This window comes from Arachis stenosperma, chromosome 7, assembly GCF_014773155.1.
Source record: "Arachis stenosperma cultivar V10309 chromosome 7, arast.V10309.gnm1.PFL2, whole genome shotgun sequence".
Lineage (NCBI taxonomy): Eukaryota > Viridiplantae > Streptophyta > Magnoliopsida > Fabales > Fabaceae > Arachis > Arachis stenosperma.
Genome location: NC_080383.1, coordinates 627,234 through 644,781, shown reverse-complemented (window position 1 = coordinate 644,781; position 17,548 = coordinate 627,234). Strand labels below are relative to the sequence as shown.

At 33.4% G+C, this 17,548-nt stretch overlaps 3 protein-coding genes across 3 annotated transcripts; all 3 read left to right on the top strand.

The window, feature by feature from the left end:
* Positions 1-1,976: 1,976 nt before the first annotated feature.
* LOC130941113 (rho GDP-dissociation inhibitor 1) lies at positions 1,977-3,281 on the top strand. The gene is made up of 4 exons (XM_057869505.1): positions 1,977-2,198; positions 2,492-2,777; positions 2,869-2,993; positions 3,210-3,281. The coding sequence occupies exons 1-4, from the start codon at positions 1,977-1,979 to the stop codon at positions 3,279-3,281; spliced, it is 705 nt and encodes a 234-aa protein (XP_057725488.1).
* A 5,134-nt stretch (positions 3,282-8,415) lies between these two features.
* On the top strand, positions 8,416-10,519 carry LOC130940358 (fasciclin-like arabinogalactan protein 7). The gene is made up of 2 exons (XM_057868470.1): positions 8,416-8,612; positions 9,441-10,519. Exon 2 carries the CDS (start codon positions 9,510-9,512, stop codon positions 10,284-10,286), a length of 777 nt encoding a protein of 258 aa, XP_057724453.1. The 5' UTR covers positions 8,416-8,612; positions 9,441-9,509; the 3' UTR covers positions 10,287-10,519.
* Positions 10,520-11,239: 720 nt separating this feature from the next.
* Positions 11,240-16,805, top strand: LOC130942110 (fimbrin-5-like). The gene is made up of 15 exons (XM_057870801.1): positions 11,240-11,453; positions 11,541-11,684; positions 11,783-11,953; positions 12,197-12,435; positions 12,535-12,706; positions 12,819-12,857; positions 13,031-13,099; positions 13,213-13,329; positions 13,733-13,941; positions 14,255-14,410; positions 14,505-14,704; positions 14,949-15,106; positions 15,382-15,478; positions 15,640-15,731; positions 16,266-16,805. Exons 2-15 carry the CDS (start codon positions 11,598-11,600, stop codon positions 16,440-16,442), a joined length of 1,983 nt encoding a protein of 660 aa, XP_057726784.1. The 5' UTR covers positions 11,240-11,453; positions 11,541-11,597; the 3' UTR covers positions 16,443-16,805.
* The last annotated feature ends 743 nt before the right edge of the window (positions 16,806-17,548 follow it).

Genomic DNA, 17,548 nt, shown 5'->3' with positions numbered 1-17,548 from the left:
AAACATCTTTTCAAAAGCTTAAATTGATTTTAGGGTTCACCAATGATCAAACTCTTGACCTTTCGGATCTATAGTTCTAATACCATATCATGATATCATCTCAAAAACTTTAACTCATGGAAAAAAATAACATTAATGATTATATCTCTAATACTCCATAAATCTCTATTGTATATATTGTATAAATATTCCATTGACTTCTCATATTTTTCTATTAAATATTGACCAAATTTTAATAAAAGTACTGAATCTTAAACTTTCTCATATATTAAATGAAATGAGCCATTAATAACTTTCAAATTGTCTCTACTAGACTACTACTATCAGCTATTTATTAGTTCTTATTTGCTCTCTATTGTTGAACATTACTACTATGTTCAACATTTTCTTAAAGTGTGGGATTACTACTGTAGTAATTATCTATTTTTACACATAGGGAATAATGTGGCATTAATTTTTATTTCTTTGGGATCTAGAATTAAGAAGTGAGTATATTTTTCTTGGATCTGAAAAACATAGATTTATGGAGAGAAGGGTACGTACGAAAACGATAGTGCCATTACCGATTTACCGTGGCCTTGGACGTAAAGTCGAAAACAACAATCCACACCGTTCATGTCATGTAAACATTTTCAGGGGCCAAGGTTGGCTGGTAGGCCCATTGGGCCACTTTAATGGACCCAACTCACATCACCTGATGTACTTAGCCCTATGGCTATGTGACACGTGGAAATCACCTCACCGACCCCGTAGTCGTTTAGTGGCTGTCTTGCTCTTTAAACTCCTTTCTGTGACTTTGATATGATTTTATTTTGGAAGGCTATAAAAGTATACAAATCAAATTCAAGGTAGGCGAATGATGGCACCGTTGATATCTTATTAGTGTTGGCCATACCTTTTTATTTTTCCATTTTGCTAAGAAACTATTTTTTTTAACTAATAATTAAAAAAAAATATATGAATCCAACTAATAATTAGCCAAAAATAAAACAACATAATTAATTATAATTAGTTTTATTAATTTATAATTTAATTTATTTTTTAAATTATTGTTAACCACGTTCAAAACATGAAGAAAAATACGCTAGTGATAGAAGAGAATCACGGAACAGATGCTTTTTTTTGTGACTACGGAACAGATGCTTTGATCATTCATTAGTTGGTTCCATATAATTAATTATGCTTTATTAATGCGTAACACATGCAACATAGAAATCATATCCAAAACCATGCAAATTACAAGAAAAAGAAATATCCGTGTGCCTATCAATAGCAATATCCGGTTAAAGTCACTGGTACTTCTGGTTTTATAGTTGGCTGATTCTTGGCTTATATAGAGTTGGTTTCTTAGCATTATTGAATAATTAATTAATAAAGTAATAGTAATGTGTTTGCTCACAGAATGGCAAGTGTTGTGCATTAAGAGTCTGGTATTGGTCATGAACTATGAATTATTTACTAAATCATGTTGTCTACGTAGGCATGCATATTTGATGTGTCAATCTGTGAATTGAAGGAGAAATTAGAAGAAATGGTTAAATGTTGAATCTAAGTTTAGTAATGGATGAATGGCAAAATTAAAAAAAAAGGTGGAGTCAATGTTACTATGATAAGAGTTAATTAAGAGAACATAAGATTGACAAATATTTCGGATCACCAGAGGAGCATTTTCCCGAATTACACATATTTGTATCCCTGAAAATGTGAAGAAGATCTCTTATTAGCTTGCCTCTCTTTTTGTTCTTCTTTTTTCTTGGCTAATGCTTATTCACTATTATTATTGTTGGCTTTCATGAGACGTATATAAACTCTGAATTGCTTAATTTGGTTTGACCAGTAATCATTGATTAAAAAGATTTACATACGTATAGTGTGTATGCCTCCTGTTGGGGTGATGAAATAAGGAGCATTGGGTGTTGGAGCTGTTTGAAGTTCCAAGAAGTAATTCGGAGAAATATAATCCAATAAAAATAACAATGGGGTTCTTTGGAAAAGGTGGTCCGGCGCAGGCGGCGGCAGCAGAAGGAGGAGATAACAAAGACAACGAAGAGGAGAAGAGTGACGGTGAGCCTCTGAGCAGGCAGATGAGTGAGTCTTCAACTGTGTATGCAACTGATCAGGAGGAAGATGATGAGTTTGCATCCAAGTTGCAGCTGGGTCCTCAAACCACTCTCAAGGAGCAACTTGAGAAAGATAAGGTTAATTTTCATTTCATTTCATTACAATGTATTCAATTTGTTAGAAACAAGAGACTAAAATAGAAAAAGAATTTGTGTATTATTGAGTGTATTCAAGTTGTTTATTTAAATTATCTCAAATGATACAATATAAAAAGATATTTATAGGTGCTAAGAGAATTGTAATAATAAAGACGTAATATTCTATAATAAATATTTAGATATACTAAATAATTCTAATGGATCCTAATTATATTTTAACACATTTGATTATTTGCATTGCTTTCGAATTGTGTTGGTTGGGATTGTGGTAGGATGACGAGAGTCTAAGGAGATGGAAGGAACAACTTCTTGGGAATGTGGATGTGAACAATGTGACAGAGGTTCTGGAACCAGAAGTGAAAATAATAAGCCTTTCAATAGTGTCACCTGGAAGAGAGGACATAGTGCTTCCAATACCTGAGAATGGGAATCCAAAGGGTCTATGGTTCACTCTCAAGGAAGGAAGCCCATACCGCTTGAAATTCACTTTTGTAGTCAGCAATAATATTGTGTCTGGATTCAAGTACACCAATACTGTATGGAAGACTGGTGTAAAGGGTATGTATGTAATGTAATCAATTCTGTCTACCTTGTATTTGTATGTGTATCTGAAAAGTGGTATGGTATACCGTATATGTTACAATTTCAGTGGACAGTGCAAAAGAGATGCTTGGAACATTCAGCCCTCAGGCAGAGCCTTACACACATGAGATGCCAGAAGAAACCACACCCTCTGGCTTGTTTGCTAGAGGACAATACTCTGCTAAATCAAGGGTAATCCTAACATTATTATATTGGTGGAAACTCGGGTGCACTCGAGCAAAATTGATAGTTGAAATTCGTTAGATGAAAATTTAGTCAAATCATATAACAGTTTTCAGCTATTAACTTTCACGTGAAATCGAATGCACTTGAGTTTTTACCTATTATATTATATACATAATGTAAATAAAAACCAACAATTAATAATTTTAATTGTTGTTTGTGCAGTTTGTTGATGATGACAACAAATGCTACCTGGAGATCAACTACACTTTTGATATTAAGAAGGATTGGGCTTAATCAACATAATATAATATAATATATTATATACATATACATGGATCGGATATCTTCCAAGGATCCCTACTATTAAATTTTATTTCATTTATTCTTTTTCATTATTATTGATCATAGAACTCACACATTTTAGGTACTAAATTCGGCCTTGTACCACTTTCCGAATCAGAAGTGCCATGTTTGTTTTTTTGTCTGTTGGTTAGCTTTCTACTCTCTTCACCATTTGTGGGTTTGGGATGGAAGATACATTCTCTTCTGTACTCCATTCAGAGTCTTCTCTTGTATTTTCCTTATCAAGAAACTAAAGACCAACAAATTTTGTGTTAATAACATTTTTTGTTATTTAAGAATAAATTACCATGACTTTTTTCTAATAATCCTAGCTACACATCACAATTTTTTTTATAAAAAAATATTTTTTTTGTCAAGTTAAATTATATGACACCCAATATCTTTCTATTTTAGACAATATAATGCCACTTTTTCTAAAAAGATTATTAATACAAAATCAGAAGGTAGTAAAATGTAAATGTGAAAAACTTGATGTTAAAAAAAAAAATTTCCTCTCACTATATATTGTGATTGATTTTAATTAGCTTTTTATTTTTTATTTTTTTACATTTGATTGTTAGATTTGAAGCTTTTTGGGACAGTTAAAAACTTAAAAATTAAATGGATTAATTGAACATGTCCCCTATGTTTTGGGCTTCACATTATTTATCCTATGGCCCAACGCCATTGAAAATTCCGCAATAATTAGGCCCATTATGAGTTGAGAACTCTGATTACAATATCATTCTTCGTCTTGCTTACATTATTATTCTGTTCGTTACTGCACCTATATTAAACATCAACCTTTTATGTCCAAAAAAAAAAAAAAAAAAAACATCAACCTTTTGAAACGATTTATTAACATGATTTTTCCTACCAACCTTGTTCGAATTACTATTATATTGATATGACCGATTGAAAGGAGATCAACTTCAATTATAAGCACTCAATTTAATATATTATTATGATGGATCGGTGCTAAATGAATAAGTTAAACCTAGCACAATAATTTTTTCAAAAGTGTATTATTCATGTAAGATACGCAATTTTCCCACAACCATTCAAATCATTTATTATTTTGATATTATTAAAATTATATACGTTTTTACTAGTATAGTTATTTCAAAAGTTAATGATTAAGATAACATTATTAATAGTATCTACTAGCTATGAAATGATTAAGACAGCTAGGCGCTGATAGGGTACTACAAAAAGTTTGAAAATAAATAATACGATTGGGTAAAGATTAATCAATCTTGTATTGTTGAGCTGGACAATTTATTTTGTAAATAAGCTTCTTGTGTCAACTTGTCGCCATATATATTAATAGTTATAAAAAACGGAATAAACTGGCTAATTTTGCATAATAATGATAGGAAAAAAAAAACAGTCAGAACTTATCTTATTTAATATTTATTAATTATCGTAACAATTAATAAATACTAAATAAGACAAGTTATAACCGTTTTTGGCTGATTTTCTTTTACTACCAAACATTTTCGATAAGTTAATAACATGTTTGGTAATAAAACATGTGCTTTAGTTTTAGAAGCACTTCGAATCAAATAGTTGTTTTCGCGGCCCCCATGCATGAAGTACAAAAAAGGGTTTTTTCGTTCACCAAAAAATTAGTATATGAATGAATAAGACTTACTTCTCCTATACATGCAACATATATATAGTTTCTTGTCCAAAAATATGAATTTGTTTCTGTGATGACTTTGGAGTATGAAGGGCAGGACAAGAATGATGTTGTGATCATTCATTCATTACATGAGGTTCTAAGTTCTGAGAAAGAACGCGTAAAAGATTGGAAGACCCACCAAATCCAAAGTGTTATAGAATCACCTTGATAGCCAAATCCTAGCTGCCACTCACATTGAATTGATGGCAATTTCTCACCTTCTATTCCACATTTACTCCTAGTCCTAGTATACATCATGCTCTATCTCTTTAGAGTTATGCTACGTGTACATTAAAATTAATCACCAAAATCAGTTATTAGTATAAAATATATGCTAAAATATAAATATATATTAAAAATAAATTAAATTACACATGTATTTATATACAAATATATTAGTGACTAATTTTAATGGCTGATTTTAGTGTACAAATAATATTTTTGATGTCTTTATTAGTGGCCTTAAATGCGAGAAAATAGTTGAATGGCTCATTTTAATCTATACTGTATATTAATTTAATTCATATTTTTAATGAAAGGTGGCTTTTGTATTAAAGTAGAATTACGCATCAAATTCAATCTTATAAATTAATTTAATGCATATCTATTTTGAAACATTTCTTATTGCTTGTTTATGTATGTATGAGGATGAGGATGCATTACTTTTGCTTTAATATGACGAAGGAAGCTTTACAATCAAATGAACAGTGATCTTAACTACTTCCATTTTCTATTACATTATATAATCATGTTTTGATTTTGTCATGTGAGTTGTGATAATATTAACGAGGTTCATGTGCTCTAATTTAGTTATAACGGGCCAATTGATATTGCCACTGCACCTAGCTCTGCTACAGGACAAACGTCATTAAGCCGTTAGTTAAGAACAATTAAAATTGCTAACGTTGAGAGTAATCATAATTAGCTAGCTAGCTTGACCCCTTTTTTTGTTTTGGCCGGGTTTGATTAGACCGGGCGCTTCCCCTGATAACTTCACACATTTACTATATATGTGTTTATAACTTTCTCTATATATATAGTAAAACTTTATATTATAAGAACAAATTAATTGAAATATAGGTATTCTTTCGTTATCGTTTCCTGGACTTTGCTCGTAGTTTTAATTTCTCTCTTCTTAATTCATTTTCAATCAAATCACGATTATACGTACCTTTGAACTGTTATTTTGTTGGTATGGTGTAGCTCTTAGTATATCAACTCATAATGATAATAAATTTGGATTACACCAGACGAAAGAAGGCAACAATATTTGTATATATAGATAAGAAATATTTCAAGTGCACCGGAGAGTACTAGTGTACTAGTTGTTTTAATAGTTAATTTTAATTAATATATATTATATATATTTTTTATAATTTAAATCAACGGTTAAAATAACTGGTACACCGGTACTTCCAGTACACTTGAAATGCTTCCATATATTATATATATATTTGAACGAAAGATGATATACAATTAGCTCATATGTCAATTCTTGTGAACTTGATTGATGGTATATTGGTATTAGGGAAAAAAAAACTTGTTCATATATGGGATAAAGGAATTCTATTATACTATTACATATATGAAGGAAATTCTTTTAGAACATCATTATAATTTCCTACAATTTTTGGTTAAAATTAAAAATAAATATATGTTAATTTAAGAATAAATCTTATGAAACAATTTATCTTGTTTAAAATGTTAATGAATTCAGTAGTAATTTGTTTTTAGAAGTGCATAGGAATAAATTTGAATGGTAAATAATAAATATATAAAGCAATTAGCAAGCAAATTAGTGTCGGTCACGGTGGATCTGAATTGAATTGGAAAGCGTAATAAGGTATTTTGATGTTAATAAATTAATTAGTTAGTATAAATGTTACGTGTGAGAGAAAGCGAAGAGTAGTGCGTGCACGAAACAAAACGATGAATGTAGGAATTGGGATTAGTAGTTTTTGTTTGTGTGTGTTGGGGCATGTTTGGCAATTGCTAATAATAAGAATGATTCCTCCACAGTTGGCATGGGGTTATTGTGGGCCTCCAAACATGGCGCTGCCTCTGTTCATTTTTGTTCCCACTCTCTGTAAAGTCAATGTATATGTATCTATGTATATATGTAGTACATGTTACGATAATAAAATGATATCATACGATATTCAAAGTCATTTCTCATGATATTTTGGCTTTGTTACAATCATGATGATATAATATGAGTCACATATTGTGGTCCACTTGCATTGAGAAATTACATATATAGCCTTAGTAGTAAAGATATTCAGATCTATTTAGACGGCACATTAAGGTGAAAATAAACTCCTTTGGCCATATTCTATATAATAATACACAAGATTTATGGTTTCGGATGCAGTTTAATAATTTAAAACGGTATTAATTAGTTGATAAAACATTTTGACAGATTCTAATGGCAGAATTTTCTGGCGAGAATAACGTGCCTTCTCCTATATTGTGGCCTAGCCGGTCTTAGGTTTTTTCTTTTTTTATGTCATAGAAACTAGAAAGTTTGGAACATAAACAAAATTCATATTTTAAGACAAATGTGAACAGATAAACTACACTTTTATTATTCTGATGAATGATCTTGTTTTTTTTTTTTTTCCTCAAGCAAAGCAAAAAAGCAACGGAGTATGATACAACTTAAATAACAAACAAAGAAAAGGGTGATAAAACAAAGTAGATCTCATCATCAATGAAATATATAAGGCTAGGTTTGTTTACAGAGACAGGACATTGAGACAGAGGGCTGTGTTTGTTTATAGAGACAGGACACTGAGACAGAGATACAGAGATATACGATTGTGTTTGGTAGAGAAGACATGAACAGAGACAATATGTCCAGAAACACTATTAATGTATTTTGTGTCTATCCTAACAAGAAGAACATGAAGACACTAACAAGAGACACAACTTATTTTTTATTTTTTTCTTTCATTATTTTTGTTAATTTTTTATAATTATATTTATTATTATTATATTTTTTATTTCAAATTTTTTGAATGAAAAAAATGAAAATAAATTGAATTTTCATAATTTGTTATAGTTTATCACCAAACAGAATAGAAGAACACAAAATTTTATATTTCTATCCATTAATATCTTATTTTGTCTTATTTTTAATGTCTTATCTTATCCTATTTTCAAAAATAAATGCAGCCTAAAAGATCAGAAGAAATGAGTATCATTAAACCATTTTTAGTTTTATTACTACACTAGAAAATTAACTATTTGCAGAAATAAATATTAGTATTTGCGTGGAGATGATAAATTGGGAGTTAAGAGAAATTGAAGAAAGAGAGAGAATTAGAATGGTGGGGTAGAGTGCAAGGTTGGTCTTTGATGGATTAAATAAGTAATTAGTTGAAATCGATTTGGAAAGCCCACCATACAACAACACAACACACTTCAAGCTCAAGAGCTTTTCCAGACAAGCATTTTCATTTCCCATTAAATCATTAATTATTAAAATAAATACAACCCAAGTGAAGAAGAATCACTCATCTTTATATACTCTCTCTCCATTCTCTCGTCTCTTCATCCTTCACATTCTCCATCTCTCTCTCTGAATTCCTCCTGTTCAGGTCTGTGTTCTTCAATCTCAATCTCCTTTTTATCTTTGCTACTTTTTCTTGTGTCATTCAAGGGGTGATTTGGTGCAAAGTTTTGATTTTTCTTGCTTTTTGGTATGTGCTTATCACTTTTGTTTTGCATGGTTGCTTCAGATTTGGGATCAGCTTGACTAGATCTGTCTCATTTCATTTCTAGGGTTGATTGATGTAATAGTAATGTGGGTGAGAATTGTGTGTCATTGTGAAAATGTGTACTTGACTGCTCTAACTCTTACCGCATGTTACTACTATATTTGACTTGCTTTTATGGACAATGTGGCAACTTTATGGGGAAAATGAACTGGTAACTTATGTCATATACAGTATAACATTAAACAAAAAGTTTAACATCCATTTCTTTAGCTGTCTGATCTTGAATTCAGCATTTCAAAGTTTGGTCTTTCTCTGAGACTGTGCCAGCTGGAGTTAAAATTTGAGTGAAGCAAAAGGAACATATTTTTAAGTGCTTATTCATCTCCTTCAAGTTAATTTCTTAGAATTTTCATGTATTACTCTGATCTAGTGATCTGCATTTGCTTTTGCTAACTTTGGCAATCCTCTCTTGATTTATTTTTCTTTTGTTGGGTGTTTTTGATTAATTTTTGCAAGATCTGTCTCTTTAGATTTAACTAGATTGTAAACAAGTGTTCAATTTTTCTTGGGTTAGGAATTTATAGATTTAGCATTGGATTTGGATCTCATTTAATTTGTTCCTTGCATTACTTAAATTGATCAGAGAAGAATATGTTTTAGTTTTACATTTGAGATCTAATATAACACTATGGAGCTATTTTTCCTCAGGAATTTGGAGAAGTTGGTGATAATTGCAAGGTAATTAAGGAAACACATACACTTAGGTGCCAAGAAAAGATGGAATTTTCCATGTTTTTCATTCTAAGCAATACCCTGCTGCTGCTGAGTTCTTCAGCATTTGGCAAAACTGTTAGCCCTCCAGCTCCGACCCCGACCCCAACTCCGGCGCCAGCCCCAGCACCAGACTATGTGAACCTGACAGAGCTTCTAACCGTTGCGGGTCCATTCCACACATTCCTGAACTACCTTGAATCCACCAAAGTGCTTGACACATTCCAAAACCAAGCCAACAACACTGAAGAAGGAATCACAATCTTTGTCCCAAAAGACAGCAACTTTGCATCAAAGAAGAAGACCCTGTCAAACCTCACACAAGACCAGTTGAAGCAAGTGATCCTCTTCCATGCACTGCCACATTTCTACTCTCTTGCTGAGTTCAAGAACCTTAGCGAAACCTCAACTCCCACATTTGCTGGTGGAGATTACACATTGAACTTCACGGATGACTCTGGAACCGTTCACATCAATTCAGGTTGGGCAAAGACAAAGGTAACAAGTGCTGTTCATGCCACAGATCCTGTTGCAATATACGAAGTTGACGAGGTGCTTCTTCCTGAGGCCATCTTTGGAACTGATATTCCCCCTACTCCTGCACCTGCACCAGCCCCAGCAGTTGCACCGGCAGCAGATTCGCCAACTGAACACAGTGCTGATAGCAAAGCTTCATCTCCATCATCATCTCAGCCTGATGGATCCTCTGCTTCCAAGACCATCATCAGCCATGGGGGCTCCCTTGTCCTTGCCACTTTTGGTGTGGTGATGATGCTCTTGTAAGGGACAAGGGGGGTGTGCCCTCCATTTGATTTCATTGAATATTTAATTTTTAGATGATTATTATTATTATCTACTTTTGGTGGTGTGCAAATTGGCTTTCATTTGAATATCCAATTTTTTTCTGAACATACAAGTGTTATTCATATTCTTCTTCTTCAATACATGTATGTGTATGACTGAGGATGTGATTGAAGATTGATTTTTACTATAATACTATTTTTTTGTTCCTTTTATTGGCATCACTAAGCTTGGATAATGATATTAAGTGAAGAGTCCTCCCAATGTTTTTAGAATGTGAATATTTTAATTGAATAAATGATCATTTATACCTATGAAAGATAAAAACGCTGACATATGTATCTACATTAGATTAAAACTAAACTTGTATTCATGTAAGGTGTTTTTTGTGTGACAAAAGTACTTTGTCTTTAGAAGGTTGGAGTGTCACGTAAAATACTTTTGTCATATGGAAGACATCTTCCATGAGTACAAGTTTAATTTCGATCTAGTATGAATACATACGTCAATGTTTATATTTTTTATCATTTATTCTATTTTAATTATATCATTCATCCAATGCGCTCTTGTTCACGCAAGCGATGCCATGAGCCTCTCCTTCTCACGAGGTTGGCTATGCTACGCGCCTTCATCTGCTTCTCACTGTTAATCTTAATACGGTGATGTAATGTTGACTTTGAAAATATTTTATTTCAGAATTTAATTGGATGATTCTCTTTTTTAACATGACTTGTAAGGTAAAAAATCTAATGAAATTAATAATTACGACATAAATAATGAAAATTCCTCCAAACTAGTTTAAAGGGTAAGCAATATGAATGTGATTTTTTAGAGAAAGTGAAAGATAAATAATGAATAGAAGCAAATAAAATGACGCCAAATGTCAATGAGGGTTTAAATATTGGCAAGTGAGAAAGGAAATTAACGAACCAACAAAGGCATTCTAATTTCCTTGGTGTTCGCGGGTCCTATCGCCACCACGTTATTTACTCTCAACCCCTCTCTCCCTTTTTCTCTGTCTCTGTCTCTGTCTCTGTCTCTGTTTTACTCTCTCTCTCTCTTTCTCTTTCTTTCTTTCTTTCAAGCTTCACGCAGAAACGATGAATTCGCCTTCCTTCATTCCTTCGCTTCTTTTTCTCACTCTATAAGGTACGCCTTCTTCATTTCCCATCTCACTGTTGGATCGCTGCGATTATATCTGAAAATGTGATTTCTTCATCTCGCGTCTTGCCACAGTGTTCTTCTCCCTCGTCTTCCAACTGTTTCATCATTTTCTCCAACCCACTTTAGAACATGTCTAGCTACGTCGGTGTCGTTGTTTCTGACCAGGAGCTTCAGAGCCATTTCACACAAGTCGAACTCAGATCCCTCAAATCCAAGGTAAGTCTTTCATCATCATCATCATCCTTATCATTATTATTATCATCATCGTCGTCGTCCTATTTTCCTATCCACCTGAAACATGGAATGCCTCATAGTTTGTATCAGCAAGGACTCAATCAGGACGTGTTACCGTTGGAGATTTGCCATCTATTTTTAAAGGTTTAAAGGCTTTCAATGAATTGTTCGACGAAAATGAGATTAAGGCTATCTTGGCAGAGTCACATGACAACATGGACCAAGAAATTGATTTTGAGGGCTTCCTTAGGGTTAGTTTTCTTCTTTTTTCGGCTACATCATGTAGTTTTGTTTCTGTCTCAATGTGTGTGCAATGTGCAATTTCGTGCTCAAATTGCTTATTCATGTGAGTGAATGCACCTAATGTAACACTGCAGTTTTGTGTACATCTGAATAAGCATTGAGCAGATATTTCAATATTGTTTCTAAGTAATTTTGTATGTGTTTAAGTGTATAATGGACCTAGAAGCTTATTCAGTGACATCAAATGGCAGGCACATATGAACTTGCATGCCCGAGCAACTGCAAAAGAGGGTGGTCCAAAAAGTTCTTCTTCATTTTTGAAGGCAGCTACAACAACTGTTCATCATGCCATTAATGAATCTGAGAGAGCTTCGTATGTGCAACATATTAATGGCTACTTGGCTGAAGACAAATTTCTGAAGCAATTTCTTCCAATTGATCCAGCATCAGATCAGTTGTTTGATCTTGCAAAAGATGGAGTGCTTCTCTGGTATGTGTTCAGGATCCAACCTGAGCTCAAACTTTTCAAACTTGTTCACCAGTGTTTCAATTTCGTTGATTTGATTTGCTGTTTATTTTACTGCTGCAGCAAGCTTATAAATGTTGCCGTCCCTGGGACCATTGATGAACGAGCCATTAACACAAAAAAAGTTCTCAATCCATGGGAGAGAAATGAGAACCACACCCTTGCCCTCAATTCAGCAAAGGCTATTGGATGCACAGTGGTTAATATTGGTACCCAAGATTTAGTAGAAGGAAGAGTAGGTTCATTCTTCCTTATATTTCACTTTTCTCCCTCTGCAATTTTTGTTTTCTGATTTGACTGACTTTAAATACTTTTTTTTTCAAATGTCCTTTTTGGTTATCTTGTAGCCACATCTGGTACTTGGTCTGATTTCACAAATAATTAAGGTAGGGTATTGAAACCTAGCCTCTTCCATATTCTCGTAATATGCGTTTCCACAAGAAGAATAGCACCAGTATGGTTTCAGTTGTGCTCTGCTAAGCTTGGAAATTTACTAATGCTATTATTTTTTTTGCCCTCCTTTTTTTTTCTTTGTCTTTTACTGTGGTGGCAATATTAGATTCAAATGTTGGCTGATCTCAATCTCAAGAAAACTCCTCAACTTCTGGAATTATTGGAAGATGACAAGGTGATATATTTGATAATCTTGTTCCTTTTCTAATTATTTACAGGTGCCATGGTTACTTCCCCTTTACATCTATCAGAAATAAACCTCCTTATTGTGTTGGTACATTTTGGCAGGATGTGGAGGAACTTATCAGCTTACCACCTGAAAAGGTTTTATTGAAATGGATGAATTTCCACTTGAAAAAAGCTGGATATGAGAAACAGGTTACTAACTTCTCTTCTGATGTAAAGGTAAGGCTTGTTCTTTATCTTTTGATTGCTGGCTTGCTCCATGGAATTTTTTTATTTGCTTTTGTATGGATCCTGCATTCTGTGAGGCAAAATCATTTGGTGGACAAAATATTGTGGCTCACATTTCTTATGACGACATTTTGTTTTGGGACACGGTATATTTTCATGTATATTTTAAATTTGTTAGGAAACAGTTGACCTTCCTGTTATGTTATTCTTGGCCTTGAAAAGCATATAGTAACATTCAAAGAAAATTCCCTATGCTATCCTACACCATGCTTTTTACTGAGCCATTGCAGCTGAATTTTGATCAACATGGCAGATATTTTGGTATGCATGAGCAGAATAAAATACGGTTCTTAGTTGAGCAAGTCTATTATATCTGACAGTCTTCTGTTTACAGGATGGAGAGGCTTATGCTTGTTTGCTTAATGCTCTTGCCCCGGAATTGGCAGGCCCTGCTATTGCTGCAAATGATCCAACAGAAAGGGCCAAAGTCATTCTTGAGCAGGCAGAGAAATTAGATTGCAAGACGTACCTCACTCCAAAAGACATAGTGGAGGGGTCACCTAATCTGAATCTTGCATTTGTTGCTCAGATATTCCAGCATAGGTATGGTTAGTTTTAAGAGGTTGTGATTGGCAGGGACTACAATAGCTTTTGTATTTTATTTGTTCATGAATATCCTTAACCAGACCACTGCATAATGTTATTGCCTTCTTTTAATCGTTTCAAGTAGAGTATTCAGGTGCATCCAATGAAGGTTATAGTCCGGTCCATTTTACCCAAAAATGACTGCACTAAAACTATTAAAATAAATAAAAAAGGAACCATGAAATTTATGCTTATATCATTTGCAGCTGTTTATGTTTGATGGCTGTCTTTCCATTTATTTAAAATCCAAACATCACTTCTACTTCTTCAGGAATGGTCTTAATGCTGACACCACGAAAACGTCCTATGCTGAGATGATGACTGATGATGATCAGACATCTCGGGAAGAAAGATGCTTCAGAATGTGGATTAACAGTCTTGGAATTGCTACTCATGTCAATAATCTATTTGAGGATATCAGAAATGGGTAAGATTCCATTATCAATCTCCTACATACTTTGCTTCTTCCTTTTTTTCTTTTCTGTTCATTTCCACTTATTTCTTCATTTTCTTTTCTGCAGATGGGTTTTACTAGAAGTTCTGGATAAGGTTTCACCTGGGTCTGTCAATTGGAAGCAGGCAACGAAGCCTCCTATACAGATGCCATTTCGAAAAGTTGAGAACTGCAATCAAGTTATAAAGATTGGGAAGGAGCTGAACTTTTCTTTAGTGAATGTTGCTGGCAATGATATTGTGCAGGGGAATAAGAAGCTCTTACTAGGTCTGATCCATTTTAAAAGTTACTTGGATTCTGTTTTTCTTCATTCCTTGAATATCTTGTTGGATAAATGCATGGATTTTGCTGCTGCTGCTTTTTTTTCAATCTGCCAACTGAAGTATAACCACTGGTTGGGGGAGGGGTTGAGGGTGTTAGGATGTGGTACTGTTGCTTTGTTATTATTTTGTTTATTCATGCCCATCTATATCTTAGGGATAATCATCTCCTTCTCCTCTCTGTTCCACAGCCTTTTTGTGGCAGCTGATGAGGTTTACCATGCTTCAACTTCTGAAAAATTTGAGATCGCACTCCCAAGGTAAAGAGATTACCGATGCTGATATTCTGAACTGGGCAAACAATAAAGTGAAAAAGGCAAAAAGAACTTCACAAATGGACAGTTTCAAGGTAATCAACCAAATATTTGAGTTATAAGTTATCAATATTTTATCATGCATATATTGTAAGCTGACTCTCAATCTTTTTAATTTAAGGTTAGTGTTAAAGAATTGTGTGTGTGGAATAAATATAATTAAAAAGACTGTTCAATGTTTATGACAATGGAAGTCATAAGTCATGACAGTTCCTTCGATGTTAAATTGCAACTCTAGCTTTATTGTGATTAATATTTGTGTCAAATTCTTTTTTTCTCCCTTTATTTTTTTTCGCTTTTTTCCTATCAGGATAAAAATCTTTCCAATGGTATCTTCTTCCTTGATCTTCTCACTGCTGTGGAGCCAAGGGTGGTCAACTGGAGTCTTGTTACTAAAGGGGAGACTGGTATGTCAACTTTGCCCATGGTCAAGAAACTGAGGCTAGCTATTAGTTTACAACTACTTTTTTTGTTCGGCAGTATATTGAACTATGGTGATGTTATGTGATGTGAATACAATATCTTACAACAAACTGTAGTGCTCAAATTACCGTTGCTTGAATTGCAGATGAAGATAAGAAGATGAATGCAACATATATAATCAGTGTTGCCCGAAAACTTGGGTGTTCCATTTACCTGTTACCTGAAGACATAATAGAGGTAATATTAACAAGGCAATTACTCCAATGAAGATGTCAAAAATATCTTCTCATGATGATCTTTGTTTAAAAAGTATAACTTATTTGTTTGGCCACACTTTAAATAAAAGTAACACTTTTATAACATATAAAAATCAAACCCTACAACTTATCATCCAATAGTTAAAATGAAATATCTTCACATGATGACAATCATGAAATCTTCATTGCAGTAGCCACCTATTAACAATGTTTCAAATAAGTTTAGTACTAGCTTTGCTAGCGTTATAAGTCAATTTCCATGATTTTATCCACTGTAGTAAATGTTGTGTAAAGCACTACCACTTGTCTCTAATATATGATAGACCACAAATCGGTATTGAGAGGGCTTCTTAGTTTAAATCATTGCTTAAGATGATTGGTTAAAGACCAAAACTAGACCTTTGGTAAAATGTTATGTAAATAGGGTTTTCAATCCTTAGTTAAATAGTGTATCAATTCTTAGTTGCTTAGCTGGATTCGTCTGGGTTGCTTATTTCGTGTTTGCACTTGGCAGGTCAACCAGAAGATGATACTAATTTTAACTGCTAGCATCATGTATTGGAGCCTGCAGAAACATTATGAAACTATCACCCCAGAGGCTACTTCACCTGAAGCCGGAGAAAACCAGACAAACACAGATTTAGCAAACGAGGTGTCCGATTTAGCCATTGATGATAATACAGCTTCATAAAATGCCAGCTCTTAGAAACCGCTGCTGACTGCTGATGTTGAAGAAAGACGCAGCCCTTTAAAAGATTGAAGTAAAACATACTCTATAGAATGAGTAAAAAGATAAATTCATTTTTGTTTATAGAACCAAGGGAAATGCCATCCTGTAAATTTTCTTTTTTAGACCTTTTTAGTACTTAGCTACATTCTTTCATGAAAATAACATGCAATTTTTCCCAATAATAAATGGGAGGGAGGCATCGTTTTATTCTCCAATTGACAGCTTTTTCTTTGTAGACAAATTTGGTAGCCGAGGTTTCTCTTCATGTATGCACTGAGAAACATGTTTTAATCGAATGATTTGAACTTCTGGTTATGTATTTCATTTTGGTGTATGCTATTTCGTGACCATGTTTGCCAACTTTCCCTATTTTTTTTCAAATAAGTATGTAATAGTTTTCTTAATTCGATACTCTATAATTGGATATCGCCATTACAATTGTGATATTAGACTTCTTTCTTGTAACTCCGAAATTGAAGATCAATTTTTGTAAGATATAACCGCTGATCTTGTAGTATAATTCATCCGTGGAAGTAACATGCTCCTTTTTAAGTACTATATTTTATCCCAAATGATTTACAAAATTTACAAACGTAGCAGGCTAATAGTTTCAGAAAAAAGATTGAGAGATGCACCAAATGGATTGCTTACATAAATGTCAGCAGAAATTAAATGCTCAGGTAGTTATTAGCTATCAAATAAGTATTGATCGTTCTTCATTGCCATTATGGCTGAAACCGGGGACATCTCACCTTAAAAAGATAAATCTTCATCTCATAATTTTTGTTGAGAAATAATTCACAAATAAATCCTCTAAAGTGATCTGATATGTGTAATTGTGTATAATAAGGGCATTCATATTTCCTATATGCATCCGTATTTTTGCTTGTTGCCAGGGGTATTCATGGATCGGATCTGATCCGTATATCAACGGTATTTATCCGAATTCGATCCGAAAATTGCGGATATAAATCCGATCCGCAAGGCTATCGGATTAGATCGGATCAGATCCGCACATTAATCGGATCGAATTGCGGATTTTGTGTTGGTATCCGCATATCCGATCC

What these genes read in the sequence shown, in the direction of transcription:
- LOC130941113 (XM_057869505.1), top strand. Translation starts at nt 1,977, where the DNA reads ATGGGGTTCTTTGGAAAAGGTGGTCCGGCGCAGGCGGCGGCAGCAGAA. An exon ending in AGCAACTTGAGAAAGATAAG is followed by an intron (nt 2,199 to 2,491) that starts GTTAATTTTCAT and finishes GGATTGTGGTAG; the next exon opens with GATGACGAGAGTCTAAGGAG. An exon ending in ATGGAAGACTGGTGTAAAGG is followed by an intron (nt 2,778 to 2,868) that starts GTATGTATGTAA and finishes TTACAATTTCAG; the next exon opens with TGGACAGTGCAAAAGAGATG.
- LOC130940358 (XM_057868470.1), top strand. Translation starts at nt 9,510, where the DNA reads ATGGAATTTTCCATGTTTTTCATTCTAAGCAATACCCTGCTGCTGCTG.
- LOC130942110 (XM_057870801.1), top strand. Translation starts at nt 11,598, where the DNA reads ATGTCTAGCTACGTCGGTGTCGTTGTTTCTGACCAGGAGCTTCAGAGC. An exon ending in AATTATTGGAAGATGACAAG is followed by an intron (nt 13,100 to 13,212) that starts GTGATATATTTG and finishes ACATTTTGGCAG; the next exon opens with GATGTGGAGGAACTTATCAG. An exon ending in TGTTACTAAAGGGGAGACTG is followed by an intron (nt 15,479 to 15,639) that starts GTATGTCAACTT and finishes CTTGAATTGCAG; the next exon opens with ATGAAGATAAGAAGATGAAT.